Here is a 25,332-nt window from a genome sequence, read left to right as displayed (position 1 = left end):
GAGAGAGGGGGGATCTCTCGCACATGGAGATCTCTTCAAATTTTGGATCCAAGAAGAAGCAAATTTAATGACGTTCCATAAATTCCACCAATCAAACCAAATAAATAGGACAGACATATCTGGTAACCAATCAGAATTTAGAGCGAGGGGGCGGAGTTTCATCATTTCAGGAAAAAGGAGGCGTGTCCGCTTCCTTTCCGGGGCAGCTCGGCTGAAGTGTCATCGGTGCGATTACAGACAGACTTTGAAGAACTTTCTGTCTCGGTGATCTACCGGTACAGCCATGGCTCCAAGCACGCAACTAAAAGAGACATTAGCGGATATGCATGAAGGGCTACGGGCCATCCTGCTGGGACCACCCGGTGCCGGGAAAGGGACTCAGGTGCGAAAGGGCTACTTCGCCAAGCTAGTTAGCCGTTAGCTTTGAAAGCCAGTAGCGCATGGCTGATGTCCCCACTAATGCTGAGCTACCTGCCCAGTCTTACCTGTTCTAGTTGCCTTCACAACACGGTTAAAGTCACTTTCTCATTAGCATTAAGCTGGAAGGTGCGTTAAATATGTAATCAGGATTGCCGGGTGTTATTCACTGTTTTAATAATTAGTACGTGTGATACATCGTAATAGTAATTCTACTGTTCGAGTTTGTTTAGTGTCTTGGTGTTGGATTTTGGTCTAGTTGTTAAGTAGACAAGCAGTCTAGAAGTATCTTAACGTTAACAGATTTTCTCAAAATTGCTATGGCTTCGATTCTAGGCTTAAGCTACAAAGATATGAGTAACTTTACTAGTAAGATTAGTCGTGCAAGTACCGGTATGGGTGCAGTAACGGTAATAATGGGTGCATGAGCAGAAATAAATTAATGCAAATGTTGCCGCAGACGACCAGACTCTTTTAATGCCTTCATGCAACGTAAAATAAAAAGCAACTGCCAAGCCTTCTCCTCATCTGTGTGTGTAGTGCTGCTTTCCTGATGTTTCAACATCTGATTTGCATATTCCTCCTCCCTGACAGGCTCCGCGGCTTGCAGAGAAGTACTGTGTTTGCCACTTGGCCACTGGAGACATGCTCAGGGCGATGGTGGCTTCAGGCTCCGAGCTTGGCAAGAGGCTCAAAGCGACCATGGATTCTGGCAAACTGGTAATACTTACAGCAACTGTGTTTTTAGTAATTTCTATCTAAACTCCAAATGCATAGATGCCTTATATCACTGACATCACCACCAGTGAACTGCTTACACATTCCAGCCATATGAGGCCACATTTTGTGCCAGAAGAACCCAGGTCCACTGCACCAGCATATGGTCTGATCTCATCCCATTAACTAACAGCAGTCTGGGTGCCTCTGGTTGGCATGTGGTAGCCTGTGTGCACTTCCAAGTGGACCGAACCACCACTGACCCACTCATACTGGAGGATGTTGCAGCAGAAGGTTCTTAAAAGTCTTTGGGACTTTCTCATGTCTCTGTCACGTTTGCTCACTGTAAACATTCTCCTCTGTGAACAGAACCAGCTGCCATCATTGAATCACCATTTATAATGTTCTCTCACAACTTTTATGGTCTGCAGCTACAGCCTAATTCTCCCACTAGTGGTGACAATTCTGGAAAAATGCAAATGTAGTCAAGAATAAGCCAGAAAGGATGGGGAGGGCAAATCACTCTGTAGCCACTAGTTGTCAAACTATTAATCAAGTTCACTTTGATCAATATCTCATTTTCTTGTGTTGTCTGCCCTATTTACACAACAGTAGGTTAATAGACCAGACGTATGATTGACTAGGAGTAAACCTGAGAAAATTATGTGTTCCTTTCATTTTCTAAGCAGTTTATTTGCTTGATATTTCAATTAAGTTTCCATAATGTAGCATTGATAATGAATTACAATTTAAAATAAAAACTAAAAAAAAACCCAAAGAAACCCACAAAATTTGTTGTTGTTCGTGAAATTCGTTTTGTTGCATTAAGATCTATGTCCAGGTAGATTAGGGAATTGTGGAAAGGAGGGATTACCGGTATTTGAAATTTCCTTAGTTTGGGGATTTGATGAAGTTGTTTAAGACTTGATCAGAGCTATGAATAGTATAATAATTCAAACAATTTTTGAATAAAGAAGCAAACTCCATTATAAAGCTGTTGGTATACAGAGAAAAACAGAGAAATGGCAATTTTTAAGCTTTCTTTTTAATGTCTGTGCTTCCAGGTCAGTGACGAGATGGTTGTAGAGCTCATAGAGAAGAACCTGGACTCATCAGCCTGCAAAAATGGCTTCCTGTTGGATGGTTTTCCTCGCACTGTCAAACAAGCAGAAATGGTTTGAATTTCAATTTCAATTTTTTTGTAATGTCATACAAACTACTTGATCATTGTAGGATGTTGTTGGATGTTATTTGGTTGTCAGATAGTCCTGAAAAAATGGAAGATGGCAACAATCTATGGTATCTTTTTTCACCAGACCGTGTCATCTGTAACTTCCTCTGTATTTTACTCTTAAAGCTGGACAGCCTGTTGGACAAGAGAAAGGAGAAGCTGGATTCTGTGATTGAGTTTGTGATTGATGATTCTCTGTTGGTCCGGAGGATATGTGGCAGGTAGGAAACTTACACCATCTAAAAAGAGATTTGTAAGGTGAATATTCCATCAGAATTATTTACCAGTCCAAAAAAATCCCAACAAATTCAGTTGGGGTGTGAAAGTTTTGGTGGCAGAAAGCTGAAGGTAACGATCAAACTTAGTCACTGAAGCTAGTAGTGTGAACAAATATTTGAATGTAGGATTGTTTTAACAGGAAAATTACATTCAGATATTGTTTAGTAAGACTTTTGCTTAGTTAAGTGTTTGTTGCAAGTTAGTTTTCAAAGATTTTTTTTTTTTTTACTATATAAGAAAAGAAGGAACACATGAAGAGAGCAGCTCCTTCTAGCACACTTTAATCAGCAGAAAATATGGTAAAGGTAAAGGACTCTATGGCTTAATTGGCTCTTAACAAGGTCAGAAGCTTTCATTTTCTGTGCCATAATCTTATCATATTCAATATGAGGATCAGGATGTTTAGATTTCAGCTGATAATTTAAATTAATTCATTTAAATTAAAGCAGGAGACCTTTTGCAAATCACTATCTGTGGGTCCTTATCAGGGATATTGAAATGCATTCACACAGCAGAACTCGTGGCCCTAATATAGACGAGCGCATGCTGGCTGCGGTATTTAGCTTGCGCACGGCAACAATTCGGCGGTCGAATTTTCGGTGCATCCCCACCAGACAGGGACACCATGAGGTCCAGTAGGGTCAGAATGAGGACTGAATGTGGTTGGACAGCTGGTTAACAGAGCCAGACATCTCGTCAGCTGGGTTTTGACCCTCTTCCCTCCGTCTTTACAGACTAATTCATCAGCCAAGTGGTCGCTCCTACCATGAGGAGTTCAACCCCCCCAAAGAGCCCATGAAGGATGATGTAAGTAGTTTCACTCTCAATGAACACTTAAATACTTAAATACACCACATACAATTGGATGGTTTTAAAAGAAAAAAGGTAACAAAAAAGGTGTTGTGTTTTTAGTCAACAACCAATTAATCTTTCAAACAAAATGCCGAATGTGAATAAAACTGGCTGCCGAACAGTTAATGGCATCAAAGAACTGTTTTATCCTACACCGAGTGTCTTTGCTGGGATCATCCTTTTTCTGATGATCTGGTCCAGGGGTGAAACAACTGCTCAAGTACCTCGATTATAAATAACTAATTTTCTCTGCATTGAGTAATACTTTTTTTAAAATCTAGAGCTCAAAGGACAGTTTTTCACATGGAAGTTTAATTTTGCCCAATGCACTTATGTTGCCCACAAAAAGGGAAGGAGAAAGTGAAATTGTTCAGCTGGAGCTGGAAGATACAGTATGAGCTGAGGGAAACTGCCAATAATGTCGATACCATTTTCTCTTGTGTGAGGTAACCACGTGTCCTTATTTGCCCAGACCTGTTTGCTCTTTGAGACCTAAAAATGTGTCTGGGCAGAATTTCAAAATCGTCCAGGATTTTTTTTTCTCCTCGGGCCTCAAACATGTTCAGCAAATTTCTCTCTCGTTTACAATGTAGCCAAGCCCCCCCCAACTGAAAAGTCCTCTTTTTCAAAAACTCAAATCTGTTTTTATCAGATTACTCTATTAATCAAAGGAATTCACAGCAGAATATCTGTTACAGAGTCAAATGACTTTGTAACAGACCCAGAACTTCATCAGTTCCAGCTCCATCAGTTGACAGTGGTGGGATCACCACGCTTGGATTGGCGTGGAAATTTGGGAGCCTTTTCCTGTGATGACCGATGGTGTAACCGTGTTGAATCGTGCCGGTTAAAGCAATCAACACCGTCTGTAATTTGACTTTCTGCCGCAGCCAAAACAATTTTCTGTCTCCTTTCTAGCAGCGCTCCATCATTGTTGAGTCGGCATTAAGCTTGCATGCTTTGAAAGAGAGACTGGAAAATGAAGTATAAACGGCAACGCTACCGCTAGCTCTCATGTTGCTTTCCATTATCTAGTACCGTGTTTCTCGCATCGGGATCATGATGACATCTCTCGAGACACATCTATTGGCAGCGTGAACGTACTCAAATGCTGATTATTAGCGGGTTTAGATGTGTTGCAAGGCTGTATTATTGCCCAGGATTGACTACTGACTTCAAACTGGTGCACCACTGGAAGCACAAGAATGTTTTCCACAAACAAATCAAACAGTAATTTCAGCTTCATCACTTTTACTACAATCACAGTTCCCTAAAAGATTTGGTTCTGCACTCATCTCTGTTGACAGGCTGATTCAGGGTCTAACTCTTTTTTTGTCACGTCTCCACTCAGGTAACGGGTGAACCGCTCATAAGGCGCAGTGATGATAATGAGACCACACTGCGCTCCCGCCTTGATGCTTACCACCGCCAGACCGTTCCTCTGGTGAAGTACTACAGTGCCCTGGGCCTCCACAGGGCCATCGATGCCTCGAAGAGCCCAACTGTAGTCCTTGCGTCCATCATAGCTGCCTTTTCTGCTGTAAAGGAAGCCTCCGCCTCCGCTGCTACCTGTAAAGACCAAGTGTTCTTCATCTGAACCCTATCTCCATCCTTTCCTTATCCTTTCAATGTCCCTTCACGGATGTACAAGAGTTACTCACGTGCCGGTGGCAACAAGATGTAACGTCTGTTGTAAAGATGGACAAAGGAGGCTCAAAGTGGCAATAGCAAAAGTGCTTCTACTCTGCATCTGCTCATTATTTAGCTTTCTTTTACATTTTCTTCCTGATCCCAGCTTGAAGTACAAACATTTAGAGAAGCAGACTGTTCAGATTTATCTAGCAGTTGATTAATTCATACTCTATAGTCTATACGCACATTAAATCCGTCCACCACTTCTTGAGCTACATAAAATATAGTCTTGCAAACATTTAAAGACTGCAAGACTTTCTCCAACTGGCATGATGGAGGTTATTGCATTCGTTTGTTTATTCGACGGGCAGAAACATTGCTCGAACAGTTTCATGTCCAGCATATAATCCTGCCTCTGAATTGCATTAATATCTTGCGGTGTAACGGAAGCACTTCTGTTGCAGTGAATGCAGCACAGGTCCGCTGATCTTGCAATACAATTTCCATTCAAAGTCCAATTCTCTCTTTTGTTCCCAGGACATATTTAATTTTATTTCCTCCATTTTGTAAATTGACTCTGTCTTTTCTGCATCGTTGTTTGTGGACTCCTTCCCTAATGACATCTGCTGTCAGATGCCATGAATGACACTCTGGATGTAAGAGGGACTGGAAATCAACTTGATCTAATGGACTGCTGATAAAATCAGCATGAATCTGTTGGCTGTGGTCAGCTCACTGTGCCTCTATAATCGGTGCTTTAATACGATTTACATGGTCTTGGTGGCAGAAGGAAACATTATTCCTCCCGTCAGTTCTTCTATGTTATCCGTGTAACCCCGTTTCCAAATAACACCACCAAAATGTCAACGATAGAAATATAACTTTCAGACTTTTATGACTGGCATTTCTTGAAAATTGGGTTTGTGAGATCCAGTTAAGATTATGTGCTCACTTACCTCAATCAACGTGATTTTTAAGTAAATCACAAAGACAAGAAATAAGGATTTTCATTTTTTATTTATTGTATGGTCTGTCACACAAATATGTTGCTCTGTTATTTATTATGGTGAATGTAAATGGTCAGCATTGTAACCTGGCTGAAAGCATTGTTTTTATTGTTAATCTCAATTATTGTTATTATTATGAGTATTATTATTATTATTATAGCAGCTATAGGATTTAAATTGCCAAGAGGAAAAAAAATCCTTCTCATGTTAAGCTCTGCTGTAATTAACGTAATGTCTCTTTCTTTTGTCTTGCAGCTGGTTGAATCGTAAGTTGCTTCATTTCAGCAGAATCCGGAGTGGAGTCAACAATGTTTGGGGGGGTCAGAAAATAAACTATCATGGTAAAAACTGCAGTTTGGACATGCTTGTCATTGTTCTGGTGCATCCAAATAAATGACTATTGTGAGCATCTGCTTTTTTCATTCCTTTAGAAAATAATCAAAGTGGAGTACAATATTTTAAAATCATAAATATTTTTAGATGGGATATCTCAGAATGTAGCAATTAACAGTTGAAATGTATCATTTCCATCAAACTTGTGTATTTTTTATTTTATTGAGAGTTTAACCACAGTAGTACCGAGCAGCCAAATATCACCACTTCCCTGGACTGATTTTTTTCATTTGACTTTGGTTCATCTGACTCGCAACCTTCGGTTTACGACGAGCTCCAGGAGGATGACGTCACGGGGTGGGGTTTCCGTCCTGCGGACGCGGTGACGTCACCGGCGGGGCTTTCCTTCCAGACGTCAGCAGAGGCAGCGCGCAGCGGCCAGGTGGAGCGGAGAATCAGGCGGATCGCTGCACTTCATCGGGCCTCAGCCGCACCAGAGGCCGCCCTCACCTGCCAGGAATGTCCGAACCAGAGAGCAGAAGGGCGGGGAGACGCTGTCCAGCTACAGCCGGTTGAAAATCATCCAGGAGGTGGCCAAAGTGGTCCGTCGCATCGCTGTGAGCCTCCCCACTCCAGGCTCGGTAAGTGCTGTGTTGGAGCTGTCTGACACGATTGAAGTAATGGGCGCTATTCTTTTATTAATAGGGAAATCCAAATGATCACCTTTAAAGGCGAGTCTTTCATTTTTGTAATTTATCTTCTGGTAGCTGTCACATTTTCTACCTCTCAGTGAGGTCAAGTTGATCAACTCAGAACAAAACCAGCACACCCCATAAACTGTGTTAATGGGTGCATACAATGCATGGAGGGAGGGTAAAGTAGATGAGAAGAAACAAGCTAAAAGAAAAAAATATAGGGTATTATTACATTGGGATTTACTGTTTTTATTTGTGTTTTGGAGTCTGGATCTACTCAGAGGAAATTGGTGATGTTTGCAGCATCATAATGGTTTGAGGACCTTAGTGGAGAGTCAAGGTACTCACTGGAATGAAACGTAATCCTTGAAAGGGGAAGAAAACCCTGAAACTGCTCCACTACTGAGCTGTGCCTTTCACAGATTTTGAATAAAATAACAGGACACAATTTTAAATAGGGCTCTTTCAAAAACAAAAACAGCCCTTTATACTGTATTTGATACGAACTCAAGCGGTCCCGGTCCTTGTTAGAAGCACTTGCTATTTCTTGTCATGTGTGTTTCAACCATGACCTCATCCTGAGTCGTTTTGGGTTCCTGTGTGATCTGTGAGGGTCAGGTTTCAGGCAATAGCTGAGAATGACACACTGGGTTCTCAGAGGTGCTGCGTCTCTGTCCGACCATTGTGCTGCCATTTCCTTTACGAAATCCAAAACCAGATTTCTGCTGCTACTGTTCTTCACCTCACTGGTCTCTATGAAATTCACATTTTGTGTGTGTGTGTGTGTGTGTGTGTGTGTGTGTGTGTGTGTGTGTGGTGTGTGTGTGTGTGTGATTGAGTGTTCGGGGGCTCAGAGGTTTGTTCTTTGCAACTGTAAAGCCATGACATTAAACATTCAACAACTCAGCAGTATAGAACCCCCGAATGCTCCTCTAATTTTAGATGCTTCTCTCTGCCTCCCAGTTTCTCCGAGGAATCTGGACTTTATGTACTTTGCATGTGTTAAAGAGAGAGAAAGCGTTTTTTACGAGACACAGTGAGAAACCGCTGAGACTCCCCACCTGTGTGCCTGCATCTGGATGTGCGTGCAGAAACACAATGGTGGATGGGCTGTGTTATTCTTCATTAGTGAGTGGCAATTTAACCAAAACTACCCATTAGGTCTCAAGAAGAGATATAATAACCTGTACAAACCATTTAATTGTCTTATACACTGATTAAAATGATGGCAGATCTTGTTCAAATTGTGTAAATGCAATGATCTGAAATCTTTACTCTGCCGTGGTACTCATAGTCTCCAACAGGAGTCTAAGAAAGAGGACATAAAACAGAGAAAATCTCTTGACCATACTGTCTCACCGATCTTTGGAAGTTACAAGTCAGGTTTAACTTGAAGACAGGATTAAAAATAAAAGTTAATATAAACGTCTGCTCTCGTTGGCGTTTAACAATCCTGGGAAAAGGACTGTTTTCACAAGTAGTGATGTCATTTATTGGCACCTTGTTGATATTGCTACACCAACACATTTAAAGTAGGCCAAAAAACTATGCAACACGTGCAAGGAAGTACATTTTTCAATGTTCTTTCTGCATTATTCATCTGTTTATATGTGACTTTAGAGCCTGGAGCAAACGTGATTCTTTGCGCGTCACGTTCCACATAGACCAGACACATCTCCTTTTCGTAACCCACATCCTATCATGAACAAACTGAACTTAGGTGTCAACAACAAGACAACTGTTTTTTAGCTGGGTCGCTAAAAGCATGTCATCTATCCTAATTGAATGTTTAAAACAGTCATCATTTATTAAAAGTAATATTAGTATCTCATGCAAACAAGCTCAGAGGCATTTTATGACTGGGAGTTGGTTTAGATGACAAGCTTTCAGCTAATGCCATGATCTAAAGTGAAGAGATATCTGATCTTTGTGTAAAATGAAAGGATGGTTTGGCTAAACACACAAAGAAGAAACTTTTGTAGTCTGCTCTTTTTATTTTTCACCTGTTAGATGCAACTGAAAAGTCAGTGTGATTGTGCTAAGCTGTATTTCCCCCTGTAAGATAACAAACCTTGATACAGTTCTGGCTTGTGTAGCTTACCAAGGTCAGGAAAGAGATTCCAAAAGTCACACCTGCACTTTTACTTGGGTCTTCTGGGGTCTAATTTAATGGAAGAAACTCAACCAGAACTACCCTCACTGCATGGACCAGCATGCTACCATCAAAAAGAACAGGGGAACTAAATCCATTGGCATGTCCTCTCATTCTTTGGGAACATGTTGCTCAACTCAAGGTTGTGCACAGGTGGATGACGATATATCTGAGCAAAGCATGTACCAACCTTCACGAGCACAATAATGAATCTGTGAAACTGTTTTAAGAGGAACCCAAAAGTGATGTCCATGTCAGATGTCAGTCTCTGGACAATGACAGCATCCTGTCTGCAACTCTGAGTCTCACAAATGGTCACAACTAGCATTTCCTGCCTGTCCTTCACTCTTTGCTGTCATCCAGAAACAATACTACTGGATCTGGATGGGGAGCCAAGGGGGGCATTATTGGAATTATTGTCGGTGATGTCATTTTTGGATTGAATATAAGAGAGTGATGACTGTATATCTGGAGCCAGAGTGAATGATCTGAGAGACGGATGGTGACCTCCTTAAGTCACAGTAGTGTTATTGGGGAGCAGTGTAGGCTGGATCAGGGTCACAGGGGGAGTCAAGCTCCACAGTAACCAGGGGTGACCTGGACAGACCTCAAACACTCAACTAAAAGAACGTTTAGATGATATTGTTCTGTATGTTTTTGAACTGTGGGTAGACACCAAAGACACAGGGACACACATAAAAAACCTAAATCCTTCTTGCTTTAAGGTTACACCACTGTGCATATACGTAAAAGTGCAGCATCAGAATAATGTGTGTTTGAGCTACAGCAAAAAGCAAAAGCTCTTTATCATTTAACTCAATATTCAGTAAAATGAGATTAATCTCTTGAACTACTGAATTGAGCCACATTTACTGTCTTGGTTAGAAGACAACCTTGCAGCCTGTGTCTTGGAAGAGGTCCTTCCTACTGTGTCAGCCATCTTGAGTTGTGGTGTGCTGCACTACCTCGTGTGTGTTTCACTCAACTCATATTTAATCACACTCAGCAATATTTCTGAACATCATTATTTCAAGACTCCACAACTTAAACTACAAAAATCCTGAAAAGAAATTAAATTTAATACAACTAAGTATGTGCAAAAGACTGATCTCACTTAAATCTTTCTGGTTTCACACTTTGAAATAGCTTTTGGCACCTGGTTGTGTCGCTGGTAAACGGACAGTTTTAACACCAGGTTATATTTACTGAGCTGGTACGCACCTTACAAAAGTGCCCACAGTGGCGGTCTGTGGCCATCAGCATCATTTATGATGTTTCACTGCTTGCTGTTTACTTACAATAGCCAAGAAAAGATGTTTAAATATTTACTAACCTGTACATACTGTAAGCTTGTTCTTATACCTATGCCAATAATGCTGCAAGTATATTCACAGAGGTGCATGTTATACACGTATATGTATATATTTGCCTGTAGGTATATCCCAGTTATGACATCGTTAGTGTATTGTGCTTTTGTGTATTTCTGTCACACAAAAGTCCTGTTTGTGTCTTCAATGTGTAATCAATGTGTGTGTGTGTGTGTGTGTGTGGTGACTGTTTCTGCTGACACAAGTTCAAATGCTTTCATGTCTCACTGTTTTCATTTCCTTCTCTCCCTCTCATATCTGCTCTCATTTTGCTGAAGACAACTTTTTCTTCTTCATCAGCTGTTGGCTATGAGGTTGTATGGACGGACAGACAGACAGACAGACCGACAGGCAGGCAGGCAGGCAGGCAGGCAGACAGGCAGGCAGGCAGCAGGCAGGCAGGCAGGCAGGCAGGCAGGCAGGCAGGCAGGCAGACAGACAGAGTCAAGAGAGTGACTGAGAACAGTTGGAGCAACTTAGTTGATTATGTGAAGCACAAATGTAGGGATCTTTTGCTTACATATTTGTCCATCATTACTAGCCGAAATGTGTCAAAGAAACATATTGGATAAAGCTCTACAATGCGATAATATGAAAGCCAAAGTAGAACAGACTAGCTGTTAGTGGTTGCTACAGAGACCCATACAGATGATCAGATGGTAGCTATGGCCTCAAAAGAACACCTGTGGTGAAAATGAGAAAAGATTATCATGTACTGTACGACTGGATCCAAAACGCTACGTCTGTGACATAAACAGGGTCTCCTGGCTCAGAATGTGTGTGTGTGTGTGTATGCGTCTGCATGCAGAAGTGCCAGTGTAACAGAGTGGCTCACTGTTTGCCCCTCTTACAGTGAGCATCACCATGACAACGGCACTAGTAGCACAGCATGAAGTGGAGGAAGAGATTGCAGTGCTCTGTGTGCAGGGAGAGAGAGGGAGGGAGACAGAGAGAGAGAGAGAGAGAAGGAGAGAGAGGGAGAGAGAGATGCATGATTGGTCAGGCAGCTGATGTCATGTAATTGGTGCTGTGAAGAACCGTTTTGTAGGCAACCTTCTAATCACCAGCAGTGGTTCCCCACATGGGGTGTGGCGTTGTCTCACATGTATGATTCCCTCTGTCTTTCAGTTCAGGGTTCCAATAGTTAATGATCAAACTGAAGAAGTGCAAAGCAGAAAATAGAAGGAGCGGAGGGAGGAGAGGTGTGTGTCATACTGAGCATGCTCTTTGTGTTAACTTCCTGCTCTCTTCTTCCTGACAGAAAAGACCGATCAAGAGGCAGGCATTCACTGCTGCGAGGTGGCAAGAGCGGAGGAGACACTAAATCCAGCTGAGATGATTTCAAACAGAGGAATTATCACGCCGGCAATCCTCTGAATATTGTGCTCTTACATCTCTATCCTCTGTTTTAAGGAGATTTGTTTATTGAAGACAACAGCGGTCTTCAACATTTGACTGTTTTTCTGCCTGGCATTCTTTCATGCAGAGTTTTTGATGACCGAGTTTTACTTTTTTCCCCCAATCAAGCTTCCCTGAGCAGTTTTTGGAAGAAAGGTATTCTCCAGGTTGTCGTCAGCAGACCCCTCATCCCTCGTGTCTGCGCGGCAGGTTTGTCTCGTTGAGCGTATCTGCGATATCATCTTTCAGGGATCAATAACTTATCCTCCGCCTTTCTTGTGGGAAAAATGGGATCAGAAAGGGACTCAGAGTCACCTCACTCTTCAATCAGTGGCATCCCCAACCCTAACTGCCACGTTGTGGGCAAACGTCAGGGCCGCATCTCCTTCTCCAGCCTGTTCCACAGTAAAAGGGGCTCTCGTAGGGCCCCCAAAGCTGGAGTGCCCCCTCATCTATCCCTCCATCACCACACCCCACAACAGCTCCTCCCTGCTGCCTTGAACTCAGCACCTGCTCCAGTCTCCGCTGCGAACACCAGTGCCACCACAGCTCCTGCGACCCCACATGATGCTCCCTTCAGCACCTCCTCCAAACCACTTTCTTCAAGCCAGCAGTCTCTAACTGGGGGCCCCTCCTCTGGGGATTCCAGCCTCCTAGAGTGCCCCCTGTGCCTGGTGCGCCAGCCCGCCGAACAGCTCCCTGAGTTGCTGGGGTGCAGCCACCGTTCCTGCCTGTGTTGCCTCCGCCAGTACCTCCGTATTGAAATCACCGAGAGCAGAGTCCACCTGAGCTGCCCTGAGTGTGCTGAGAGACTGGCCCCACAGCAGGTAGCAGATATCTTGGATGATGGGGCCCTGCTGGAGAAGTACGAGGAGTTCCTGTTGCGGAGGTGCCTCGCGTCAGACCCGGACTGCCGCTGGTGCCCGGCACCCGACTGCGGGTAAGACAGAGTCTGTGATCTTTGTGCTTTTCTCTTGTTTCTCTGACTCAAAGCGCAAATGGTTCATCTGCAGTTTCTACGGATTTTGTTTGATCCGTTCTGTAGATGAAGGCCTTCACTGAGCCATCTGTCCACTTGCATCTACTGCTGTAGTTGCTTCAAATGAAACACTTGCTCAGAACAACCAAATGGTTGGGTTTTTTCAGTGGAGGATTTTTTCTACTTGGCTGGTACTGTATTAATAATGATTTTAATACCTTGATAAGTAAACGTGAATTGGCAAAGACGTGTAATGAGAACTGAGACATTTTATAGCTTTGAACTGAAAACAACAGTGGATGTGGAAGAGAAAAGGAAACCTGTATTCCAAAACCAAATTCCCTCTAAAAGTCGTGATTTTTTTTCAAACCAAAATCTGTCATCATAAAAAAACCCTCGTTCTTGGCATTGAAGAGGGAGGTCAGGAAGTTCAAGAAGTGTTCCTCATGTGATGCCACCTGAATTGGTCCCCTTCCCAAAATTAAATGCAAACCCCAAAGGCCCAAGGAGAGAATATAATATTTGAAAGGCTGGAACCAATAAAACGCTGACAATTTACCAGAGATATAGATGCTAGGGGCAGAAAAGTCTTCCTCTGTTTATTGTTTTTCCATCTTTGTGTTTGCCAGTATTGTTTGCACAAGGTTTTGTAGGAGGAAAAAAATGGTTTGAGGTCTTTGAAACTGAAACTAAGGAAACGTGAATGATATAAAAGGTGAAACTGTTGCAAAGGTATCAGTTTGAGACAATTAACCATTTCACCACATTAATATTTGTTACAGATGGAAAGGAACCTGTAAAAGTGAGAGCAGTAACGTGTAGGACGTTTGGAACGCGTAAGAGAGGGCCTGGAAGTGGGCTAAGACCCATTTCCCTTTTACAGCACTGACTCACCTCACCTCAGCTCACTCCAGTGGGCTGTGGGGGAGCCTGTGGTTGGAGGACGTGGCTTTAGAGATGGAGAAGTTTCTGTGAGATCAAATGAGAGGCGTTTATTTTGGCTTAGCAGCGAGTGATTCGGGGTGTTTGCATTTGGTGTGTGTGGGAAGAAGGAACACAAATATTCAGTTATGTGTTTTAGCTGCGCTTTCGTAACACCGATATGTTAACACGGAAAGTCCAACTACTTCCTGTGATGTTTTTGTATAAATGATCCTCATTTTTATTGAGGAAAAGCGCAACACAACACACTTTTTGTTCTTTTTTATCACATGCATTATGGAGACCCCACGGGCAAAACATAGAGAGTAAATGTGTGGTTTATTTAGGGTAGCAGCAAATGGGATGCACCCTGTGCCTAAAGCCATGCAGGTTTCAGAAAGTTACAACACACACATTTTTACAGATTTCGGTCAGAAGTTGAAATCAGCAAAAGTCTGTGTTTGCGTGGCCTTGGTCACATAAGTGCCCAAACTGGCAGATGCGGGGAATCATCCAGCCTGGTAGGGTGAGCACATACAGATGAGTATTCAACGCCACACACACACACACACACACCACACACACACACACACACACACACACACACACACACACACACACACAGAGTGGATTTCTGCCTTTATAGCAAAAACCTCCTTATTGTGTTTGTAAATTCAAAACCAGTTTCCTGTGATTTTACTTCTGTCGAGCATTATATACTCATTGGTTTGTTCGACGTTTGAAATTATTTAAATGTTTGTGTTAACTGAGCAGAACGTACAGGTTGGCTTTGATTCCTCTTCGCCTCCTGCTTGTTTAACACCAACCATTGTCAGAGTTTTCATTAATGGCAGCTTCCAACATCAGCTCTGAAGTGTTACCTGTGCGTTGTTCAAAGGGTTCCCACTCTACTGTGGCGGTCGAGTCCATTGTTTGTTTCTGACCTGTCACCTCATTCAGCTGATGCGACCTGAGTGTGTGTGATTGTGCAGAGCACGCATCCAATGAGAACTGCGTGGTGATCTGCCGTGTCTGCTGGTTGTCAGTTGCCATGGTGACTCCTGATGCAGTATAGAGGGAGTGTTGCTAAGAGAAACACGTTGGGGCTAATTAAACAGATCAATATTCTAAGGACTCTCCTGTTGTGTGTCGCTGTTGTGAATTTGGTGCTGTAGGGATGAGCTCGAGAATGATCCTGACTTCTTGTACCTCTCACTTATTTGTGTGGCAGACCGACACATGTGCACGAGTCTCTGTGTCATACTGAGCTCTGAGACAATGTGTGTGTGTGTGTGTGTGTGTGTGTGTGTGTGTAAACAATTATCTGTTTGAACAATGGGGCGTGTTAATGCTAACACATCATTTCACATCTCCTATTCTCCTTCTGGCTCCTTTCGTTTTTCCTGCCTCTCTCTGCTTCCCATCTTGGAAAAAGGGACCAATTCTTTCCTCTGTACTTTGTTTTAAAAGTGATATTAAATTCTATCCTTGGAAAACTGCCACAGTAACCTGTGTTTATGTGGTAAACCAAAGCACAGGCCAAACCCAAACAAGCTTATGAGCAGGAACATTCGGCGTCTGTGGGTCTGCAGTTTTATTGCATGAGTTGCAGGTAATGAATTTTCTTGGACTCAGAGAGTTCAATGCTTGCGAAGCAGCAACCTGCTTGCAGAGGGAAGCTTCACACCTTTCTTCATTAGAATGTTTGCTTGCATGGAGACATGTATGTCAGGTATATCCTATGTAGATTACCAAGACTTCAAAAAAAAATATGGGAAACAAAAAAGAAACGATTTTTGCGACAGTTTCCATGTTGTGATTTAAAGAAATGGTTTTGATATCGGCTGTATGAAATTTTGTTAAACATGCAACTGAATGAATCAGTCGCTGGATATTTGTTTCATCTTAGGACACTTATGTCCCTGTTTCAGTCACCATGACTGATCCAGCATGAAGTTCTTAGTTGGATGTATCTTGTCTGATCCTGTCCATGAGCATCCCTGTGATTTTCCTTTGTCTCTCCTGTCCCTGAACAGCTGCTGTCACCATGCTCGCGTGAACGTGTGCTCCTCACAAACACGTTGGGGTTGATGTTTTGGAGGCTTGCAAGAACCATCATTTCCTTTGTTCCTTTGAGTGGGTTGTTTTGTCAGGGTGGAAAACAAGCGCCTAAAATCCGAACATCGCTGTCTGCACTCCTCTTCACACGTTTGACGCGTTTTCTCCCACTCGGTTTGTTGACAGGATGGAATGAGTGGTCACCATTGTGATTTCACTGACTGACATATTATATCTCAGCTCGTCTCCTCCATCAGTTCTGATGGTCTTTGTGGGGCAGCGCCTCCCATTTTAAACATTGTCCATGTATAAGTTTGTTCAGTGTTTTTCTGTTAACAATTTTAATTCATATTTAGATATTCATAATATATATTCTGAGATCTGTTGACTATAATCAACACATATTTGTTGCTGCTTTTTGTACTTTACACATGATACAAACCCCAGTTTTGATGGATTTTTCCATTTTCGCACACTTCAGTAAGTGATCACTTGATATTTCTAAATTGCGCATTGTGTAGTGTTTTAGTTTGAATAATTCATTTATACAACGTCACAAAGACCGTCCGTTGTTTAAAGGAGAAGGTTTGGTCATTTTTCCAAAACAAGTCATGGTCAATAGCTCTAGGACACAAGTGGCTAAATAAACAAGGACATACAATTCCTGGTTCTCTTTCATTTTCTGAATTTGCATCAAAATATGTTTGTTTTAACTCCATTCCTGTTTCTTAGTATTAATGAGCCTCAGCTGTACCCCCTCACAACTGACTGGAAACTATGACACATTTGTTTTTAGGTCTTTATAATTAAGTCATCAGTTACTTTGTCATTTCAGCACCCTACTGATTGTCCTTGGGATATTTTATGTTTTAATTGAGTCTTTTGGCTTGTTCTTCAACTTTTAAGCATTGTCAATGATTTTCAGATGTATATTTTATTATTGTATTTTTTTTGCGAGGAGCGGGGTATAAGTGCATTGACCATTCTCTGACAGTCTTCCTCTTTGTCTTTCTCAGATTTGCTGTCATTGCCTCAGGTTGTGCCAGCTGTCCCAGGCTGGTGTGTCACAGAGAAGGCTGCGGTGCAGAGTTCTGCTATCACTGCAAACAGGCTTGGCATCCGAACCAGACGTGTGACTCGGCTCGCCAGCAGAGGGCGCAATCCCTGCACACCCACAGCAACCATTCACCCAGCTACACACAAGAACAGGGACCAAGTGAGTGTTTGGAAGCCCTCCACTGTGCAGCATCTCCACACAGCTCCTGTCAACCCAGAGTCAATTTAATGTACCCAGGTTTGGATGACATTAATCAGTGTAGTGTTGCCCTGGTAACCACAGTCATTGCAAAGTTCACATTTTCAGATTTGCTGAAGTGTGTCGACAGATCTAGAAAATCTCCTCCCTTTTCCTGACATTTTTGCCTCTCCTCAAACGTCCTGTCTCCATCAGTCTTTGTCAAATCAACATTCTCCTTCCGTCAGCACGCTCATTCAGCTGCGTCTTTCGGACCGACTCCCTGCAGTTTCTGCAGCAGGGTAAACTCTCCAGAGGTAATCTGAGCCAGGGTGTCTGTGTAGAGTCTCATTCTGAGCCAGGAGACCCTGTTTATGTCACAGACGTAGCGTTTTGGATCCAGTCGTACAGTACATGATAATCTTTTCTCATTTTCACCACAGGTGTTCTTTTGAGGCCATAGCTACCATCTGATCATCTGTATGGGTCTCTGTAGCAACCACTAACAGCTAGTCTGTTCTACTTTGGCGTTCATATTATCGCATTGTAGAGCTTTATCCAATATGTTTCTTTGACACATTTCGGCTAGTAATGATGGACAAATATGTAAGCAAAAGATCCCTACATTTGTGCTTCACATAACCAACTAAGTTGCTCCAACTGTTCTCAGTCACTCTCTTGACTCTGCCTGCCTGCCTGCCTGCCTGCCTGCCTGTCGGTCTGTCTGTCTGTCCGTCCATACAACCTCATAGCCAACAGCTGATGAAGAAGAAAAAGTTGTCTTCAGCAAAATGAGAGCAGATATGAGAGGGAGAGAAGGAAATGAAAACAGTGAGACATGAAAGTATTTGAACTTGTGTCAGCAGAAACAGTCACCACACACACACACACACACACACGTGCACACACACGGAGTCAGAGTCTCTCTACAAGGACTGAACTGCTTTGAGTTGGAGGACATTTTAGGACCAACTATTTCAATATTATGAATTTAAACTGAAACTTTTGTCAACTTATCAACATTTTTTGGGACGTGTTTGTAACTGGATATTTCTCCTAATGAACAGGAAGCTCAGAGTTCAAGTGGAGACCTATGAGATGTCAAACAGAACTAGAAATGGCCCATATAGGTAGTTTTAGATTTAAGCAAGTGTGGAAATACACAAAACATCCTGATGTCAGCAAGCCTTAAGATCTAATTAGTTCTGTGCTCACAAATATCTACCAATGCACTGATAGTAATCAAGCGCCTTTTAGCACAGCGTCAAGAATCAGTTGACCCATCATCTTTCTGGATGGTGTAATGATGACAACTGTGATGTATTCCAGGCTGTTTCCTGTCCAATATATCATTATGCTTCATTAATGACTCTATTTTCCACAAAGTTGGGAAAACAGTCAGAAATAACTTAAATCACCGGTGTTGAAATAAGCAAAGACTTTCGTCTCTCCCCAGCTGATGACATCAAGCCGTGCCCTCGCTGTGGTGCCTATATCATCAAGATGAACGATGGAAGCTGTAATCACATGACCTGTGCCGTCTGTGGCTGCGAATTCTGCTGGCTCTGCATGAAGGAGATCTCCGACCTGCACTACCTCAGGTACAAGAATCATTCCACTGTTTCAGGAGGATGTTTTTAGATTTTCTTGTACGTGCAGCCACGAGTCTACCTTGATTCTTCCCTGTAGTCCGTCCGGCTGCACGTTCTGGGGGAAGAAGCCTTGGAGTCGAAAGAAAAAGATTTTGTGGCAGCTGGGGACCCTGATTGGCGCTCCAGTGGGCATCACCCTCATTGCTGGCATTGCTGTTCCTGCCATGGTCATTGGCATCCCTGTTTACATTGGCCGCAAGGTGAGACAGAATATTGAAGAAGAAAAAACTACTTTTTGCTTGTGACTTATTGGAAAAAAGCATCATACTTAGAATTTTTAAATGTGCTGACCTTAATCTTCTTCAAGAAAACCTCTTTTTTGTCACTAATGAGCAAATTGTTGCCAAACAAGTCTGAAAGGATTTGAAAAGAGAACTGGGATGCTCTATTTATGTACTCGGATAATTAAACACTTCTTTTTTATTTTCCCCCTAGTTTGCATCTAATCTGTAATGCCAAAGAATTGCACTTATATTATATACGTTAATTACCTTTCACTATTACTCCTCTTGCTTGATCTTTAAGTCCTACATTGGAATAACCACACTACTAATCTGGCGCAAACATTTCCAGCGCACGCGGTATTGTCCTGTGCTTTACACGCGTGCACCTCTTGGTGGCGCGCTGCGGTAATAAGTCGGTGCATGATGAGGAAGAGCATTTCACAAACGTTTCAGTGTGATCTTTCAGCTGTTGCTGAAGGAACCGTGACGCAATCAATGACACACGTTATCTATACACCGAATGATAGCAGTCTGTCCACCACAGACAGGCATTCTTTATATCTATTTTTTAAATAGACATATATGACATTTCACGATGATCTTAAAGGAGAATCTTGTGTATGTGAATATTTTTGGCATTATGAACATTGTAGCATATAAAGGAAGCTTAAAATCATTTGTAGGATTAATTCCAATAAAAAGGGAAACAAAGATGAGTGCTACAAACAATGAACATTTATGTTTTTGCTTAATATAACATCACGTTACTAATTATATTATACATTTTTCCTGATATCTAGTGCGATACAATCTCCGTTCACCAGTTTTGTCTTTTGTCCGTATTTTTATTAACGTCTGCTCGGTGGTGCTCCATTGCAGATTCATGCTCACTATGAGTTGAAGAAGTCATCTCGTCACAAGAGGAACCTGGCCATCACCGGAGGGGTGGCCTTGTCCATCCTCACTGCCCCGGTGGTTGCGGCTGTCAGTGTTGGTGAGAAACGGAACAAAAAGTAACAATTTATAGATGCAGCATATAGAGTTCAACACGCCCGGTGTTGGTAATCATTAATATAATAAGCAGGAAGTTTCAAATAAAATGAATTTAAAGGAAGTACATATTTAAACTCTGTGTGCTTGTCAGGTATCAGCGTACCCATCATGCTCGCCTATGTATATGGTGTGGTTCCCATCTCTCTGTGCCGAGGAGGGGGTTGTGGTGTCAGCAGAGGGAAGGGGCGAGGCGTGCGCATTGACTTTGATGAAGATGATGGTCCAATCACAGGTAGGCCTCAGAACATCCATCATCTGTTGCGAAAAGTTGCTCCACTTCACCTGTACTCTTCCTAATGTTCCACATGTGAATGCGTGTGTCTGCAGTGGCGGACGCGTGGCGAGCCCTAAAATCTCCCAGCCTTGGCGACAGTAGCCTGGAAGGTGCAGTTAGTGGCCTCAGCACCACCTCCCCAAGCGAGGGACTGTCTGCTCCTGGAACTCTGGGCGATACTCCTCATTTTAACACCCTGGCAGGAGGCGCTCTGGGTGCCCATAATGGCAAATACAGCAGGTGAGACACAGGTTCTGTGTCCTCTGAGACTTTGGTCTGACAAGCTGGAGGGATTAATTTTTCTGTGAATAGTCAATTCTCAGTAATCTTTTAATTAATATTTGTATGCTCTGTATCTGACTTGCCCACTGTTCTGCCTTCAATGTAAATATTCCTAAAAGCTTTAGTTTTGTGTATTCATTTCTTCCATTCTTTTTGTATATTGGAGAAACCTTCTTGCTAAATATTGATAGCACCGTGTTACTGATCCACTTCCTCCTCCAGGCTTGAAGGGCAGGCAGGGATGCTGGTCAAAGAATCTGTCCAGCGGGAGACAAGCAGCCTGTGTGCAGGGAGCGACTGTGCCAGCACCAGAGGAATGGCTGGATCCATAATCTCATCCTACACGCTGCCTGACAGGTGACACTCTTGTATTCTTCTCTGGAGTCTCATGAGCATTTAGCAAGCTGTTGCCAGTTGATCTGCTACCCTGTCAGATGTGAACTGATGGAGGTAACAGAATAAGAACGGGGATGTCAAACCATCACTTAACTTTAGTGTAATCAAGTTAAACCTGTTTTAGTTGTTTGGCCATTAAACAACCTTTTATGAGAAGAACAGCAGTTAAAAGAACAGTTATATTAATATACGTCAAAGACATCAAATTCATTTTTTGTTTTCTTCTTTAAAAGAATACACACAATAATTCTGCAGTTATGAAAAACTAGATACTTAATAAAACTGAATAAAAATAGCGATATAATGAGTCTTTTTGAGACAGTTAAATCTCGACTCAAAGAAATGATTAAAATGATTGATTGAAAAATAATCGCGATACTCTTTTTAGACAGCAGGTGTTGCTGTTGTCTTCTGAATTCGCCTTTTGATTTCCTTGTGCATAGCTTCCCATAACATATAGAAATAAAAAGTAATATATTCTAGTTTTACAATTTGTCTGAGACAGCAGGGAACAATCAATGTCTAGAAATCTCATTTTCTGCTGAAACCTTAAAGATGTAAATTCCAGTCTAGGAACTGCTGCATCACTAATTTATATGTTTAATTAGAGATTGGTTCTAAAAGTTTGTATTTGTATTTTTTAAGATAAAAGTAAAGAAGAATAGGCATATGTGCCTGGTAGTGTTTTTTTTTGTTTTTTACATTTTTTTGCATTCTTTATACATTAACTCAGAAATAAAAGAGGATTATTTATTATTAAGAAAAGATAAGAGCAGATATACACTATTCTGTATGTTTTGCATGATAAAGGACTAAAGGGAATCATAGTAATTATGATTTTATGAGATGATGATGAGTTGTAATGTTTGCCCTTAACGCATGTCTGGGTCAGGTGCGTAGCAGAGGCGGAGGAATCACGTCAGCCATCATATTTAAGATGACACTTTGAATGCCTTTTCAGGGAGGGCACCAATCTGGAGATCCAGGTTGACATCGAGACCAAACCCAGCCATCTTTGCCTGACTAGTGAAGAGGACCTCAACTTGCAACCTGGGTTCACTGCAGTGGTTCCTGTCTCAGGAGGGGACGAGCCTCAGGACTGTAGCTCTCGAAGGGGTGGAGCATTGTGTGGCTCAGAGCTGGGGCTGTCACCAGGAGTGTCACTCAGGGAGGGCCTCCGAGATGTTACTCTGGCTCAGCCGGAGAGCATCCGCAGCGACCTGGAAATGTCAGACACGCAATCGGACGACATTGCAGAGCTGACGTCCGACGACTGCGACTCCCCCCACCCAAAGAGCTGTCATCTGCTGACTGGCCAACAGCCCCAACGCTCCTCGTGCCGAGATCTGAACCCTCCAGAGGGCCTTCACTGTCCCACAGACAGCAATGTAATCCTTTACATATGAGAGCTCTCAAGATGGCGCAGCAACAAATCTGACACCAGACTTTGAGTTACTATATCTTTATTTTCTTTTTCCAATTAGCATCTTCTGCAAATCAGAGATACCATCGTAAATGCAGTCAGTGTTTGTTTCTTCACTGAGTGCAGTGTCAGGGTTCTACCTCTGAGCTTTATAAGAATATGATTTATGTTAACTCCTTGGTGCAAATTACCAATGACTTGTGAAAAGAAAAGGGTCAAAGCTTTCTACACAAATGTTGAGAACAGAGGTGACACCGACCAAGCACAACAGGAAAATAGTTGGGATGCAGTTGTTTCCTGTGGACACTGGGGGTGTTTATAATAATGCCTGAAGCTAGGTGTAGTTTGACCTGACTATTGTGGCTTCATTTTCTTCTTCTATTTATATTCTGAGTCTGTTTAAAATATGTGTCTCTGAGTCTGAATGAACCATGTGCCAGTGGTTTCAAAAGGCCTGGGAGGCTCTGTTGTTCTGGTCACAGTTTACTTTACAGGATTTGATTGTTACTTTTCCCAGCACAGAGGAAGAGGAGGAGATTGCACCCTGGGTCAGAGTTTAAAATGAGAGAAATGAGTGATTGGCTACTAACAATATCAAGGCCTGCAGACACTGGTCAACCAGTGACCCTGGATTCAAATAAATAAATTCATATTTCGGGGGGACAATAGAAATAACCTTTAACTGATGCCTCCTGGCTCTAGCAACCCCAGCAAGCCTCGAGGGGGTGGGAAACTCAACTTAATGAATTAAATATCTTATTAAAACTGGATTGTTTTAAAATTTGGATCATTATTTTTTATCTGACATTCCCTGAATTTTCCCCACACCCACACACCCCCAAACACACACACATACACACGCATGGACATCACAGCTCAATTACTTGAAAGTGGTTTGTATGAATGAGTGAGAAAACTTGTTGTCCCACTTTTTTGAGTAAGCACTCATGCACTTTATGAAGGTATGCCTTTTTCCTTTATTTCCTGCATCATTTGTTGTTATTGAATACTTTTCTACATGTGTGTTCTGAAGTCTGTGGTACCAAAATGAATCATGCACCAGATGGCCTTTTATGTTGGATGTAACTTAAGAGTTTGCCTCTAAAACATATTGTCAATGGTCAAAATAAATGATTCGTCATTTTTTTGGTCATTCGGTATTTTGTGTTTTTTTTTATTATCTACTCTAGAGGTTGTTTTACGTTATCTTTAATGTTTGGAGTCAAACACTTAAGGTATTTGTAATTATTAAAGCTTTTCTTGATGTGACACATCAGCCTTTATTGTTTTCTAGCTTTTTATCACCTCTGTGCTTCAGTCTACAAGGTTTTCCTTTGAACAGCAAGGAAGCAATTCGGAAAACCGTTTTTTCATCTGTGTGGAATTATAACATTAGCTGCCTATACTGTATATCTGGACAAGGGTTTGTTTGGTTTGTGATCAAACACATGAATGTACCACAGAGCATTATCTGAGACCTCCATTAAATCACAGATGGTTCTGTCCATAGTTGCGATGGCTTGGGTGTGAATAGACAGCAATATTGAACTATTATTATTATGTTTGTGTGTCTATCCTGTCGCTGTCAAAGTCCTGCGCTGTGTTGGCTCGTACACGCAAGACTGTGAAAAATGTGGACCATTTGGGGGACAAAACCACACAAAGATAAAATAAACAATCTGTTACTGCACCGTGTCACTGCAGCATTTCTCATGTGTCTGAAAGCTTCAAGTATAAAATATCATGCTGTATAGAAAAGAAAAACAATGGCTGGACAATAATCATGCAACATTTGTTTCAAAAGAACAGAAATTTCTTTACATATTTGCCAGGTTATACAAATGTTGCCTTTCTATCTACAATAATGCCCCGATTATCTTGACAAATCTTTCTCATTTAAGTCAACTAAGACAATGTAAACAAAAGTATTTCCAGGAATCAAATTTCCCTTAAAGTTGTTATTTCTCTTCTAAATTTATCTTTGCCCAAGGAATATAATGCATTATTTTTTTAATTGCAAAGTTTTCAAAGTAAATCACAAGATACAGTTTTATACATGCAAACTGTTTAACAAAGTAGGTAATATATTTGTTCAAAAGTGAATACGCAAGTTTATTAGTTGTCCAGGGTTAAGTACCAATAATCATTAATTAGCGCATAAAGATAAGTTTCCACAGATAGAATGACCTCAGAACAAAGTTTCTAATGTTGACTGGGACAAAATATAATGTTTCTTCTAGAGGTCAAAGTTCAGAGTAATGTGATGTGTTTAAATCCGTGGCGAACGCATGTGGGAAATGTGTCAGCACTGCATGAACTTATTTCTAGTAACTTTGCCAATTTTATTAGACGCAAAGTGACCTGAGAAACCAGGGTCCAGACCAGGATGCAGAGTTATCCAGCCGATATCCAACCTTCCTTTTATTTCTAAAGTTCTTGAGAAGGTGGTGGTGACTCAGTTACTGGAGCACCTGCAGAGGAACAGCCTGTTTGAGAGGTTTCAGTCAGGCTTTAGAGCTCATCACAGCACAGAAACAGCACTTCTTAAAGTTACTAATGATCTTCTCATAGCTTCAGATGATGGACTGGTCTCTATGCTGGTTCTGCTGGACCTCAGTGCTGCTTTTGATACAGTTGATCACAGCATCCTGTTACAGAGACTGGAACATGTGATTGGGATTAAAGGGACAGCACTAGACTGGTTTAGATCATACTTATCTGATAGATACCAGTTTGCTCATGTCCATGGTACTCCC

At 42.0% G+C, this 25,332-nt stretch overlaps 2 protein-coding genes across 3 annotated transcripts; both read left to right on the top strand.

Annotated features, from left to right (window-relative positions):
- Positions 1 to 181: 181 nt before the first annotated feature.
- Positions 182 to 6,488, top strand: ak2 (adenylate kinase 2). Of its 2 annotated transcripts, XM_057021645.1 has the most exons (7): positions 182 to 382; positions 1,012 to 1,137; positions 2,199 to 2,309; positions 2,492 to 2,586; positions 3,379 to 3,451; positions 4,848 to 5,067; positions 6,391 to 6,488. In XM_057021645.1, the coding sequence occupies exons 1-7, from the start codon at positions 284 to 286 to the stop codon at positions 6,396 to 6,398; spliced, it is 732 nt and encodes a 243-aa protein (XP_056877625.1). In that variant the 5' UTR covers positions 182 to 283; the 3' UTR covers positions 6,399 to 6,488. The 2 variants fall into 2 exon arrangements, with proteins under 2 accessions (XP_056877625.1, XP_056877624.1); XM_057021644.1 differs by lacking the exon at positions 6,391 to 6,488 and having other exon boundaries at positions 4,848 to 5,646.
- A 311-nt stretch (positions 6,489 to 6,799) lies between these two features.
- Positions 6,800 to 24,271, top strand: rnf19b (ring finger protein 19B). The gene is made up of 10 exons (XM_057021642.1): positions 6,800 to 7,109; positions 11,944 to 13,020; positions 17,055 to 17,254; positions 18,729 to 18,873; positions 18,962 to 19,124; positions 20,028 to 20,142; positions 20,293 to 20,433; positions 20,529 to 20,715; positions 20,980 to 21,114; positions 22,115 to 24,271. The coding sequence occupies exons 2-10, from the start codon at positions 12,368 to 12,370 to the stop codon at positions 22,557 to 22,559; spliced, it is 2,184 nt and encodes a 727-aa protein (XP_056877622.1). The 5' UTR covers positions 6,800 to 7,109; positions 11,944 to 12,367; the 3' UTR covers positions 22,560 to 24,271.
- Positions 24,272 to 25,332: the final 1,061 nt, after the last annotated feature.

Source organism: Takifugu flavidus, chromosome 21, assembly GCF_003711565.1.
Source record: "Takifugu flavidus isolate HTHZ2018 chromosome 21, ASM371156v2, whole genome shotgun sequence".
Taxonomy (NCBI): Eukaryota; Metazoa; Chordata; class Actinopteri; order Tetraodontiformes; family Tetraodontidae; genus Takifugu; species Takifugu flavidus.
Note: the sequence above shows the minus strand (reverse complement) of the source record. Positions and strands in the feature narration are given on the sequence as shown.

Coding starts and splice junctions, on each gene's coding strand:
- ak2 (XM_057021644.1), top strand. CDS start 284: ATGGCTCCAAGCACGCAACTAAAAGAGACATTAGCGGATATGCATGAA. Junction 2,310..2,491: donor CTGTCAAACAAGCAGAAATG/GTTTGAATTTCA, acceptor TTACTCTTAAAG/CTGGACAGCCTGTTGGACAA. Junction 2,587..3,378: donor GTCCGGAGGATATGTGGCAG/GTAGGAAACTTA, acceptor CCGTCTTTACAG/ACTAATTCATCAGCCAAGTG.
- rnf19b (XM_057021642.1), top strand. CDS start 12,368: ATGGGATCAGAAAGGGACTCAGAGTCACCTCACTCTTCAATCAGTGGC. Junction 20,143..20,292: donor GGTTGCGGCTGTCAGTGTTG/GTGAGAAACGGA, acceptor TGTGCTTGTCAG/GTATCAGCGTACCCATCATG. Junction 20,434..20,528: donor AGATGATGGTCCAATCACAG/GTAGGCCTCAGA, acceptor GTGTGTCTGCAG/TGGCGGACGCGTGGCGAGCC.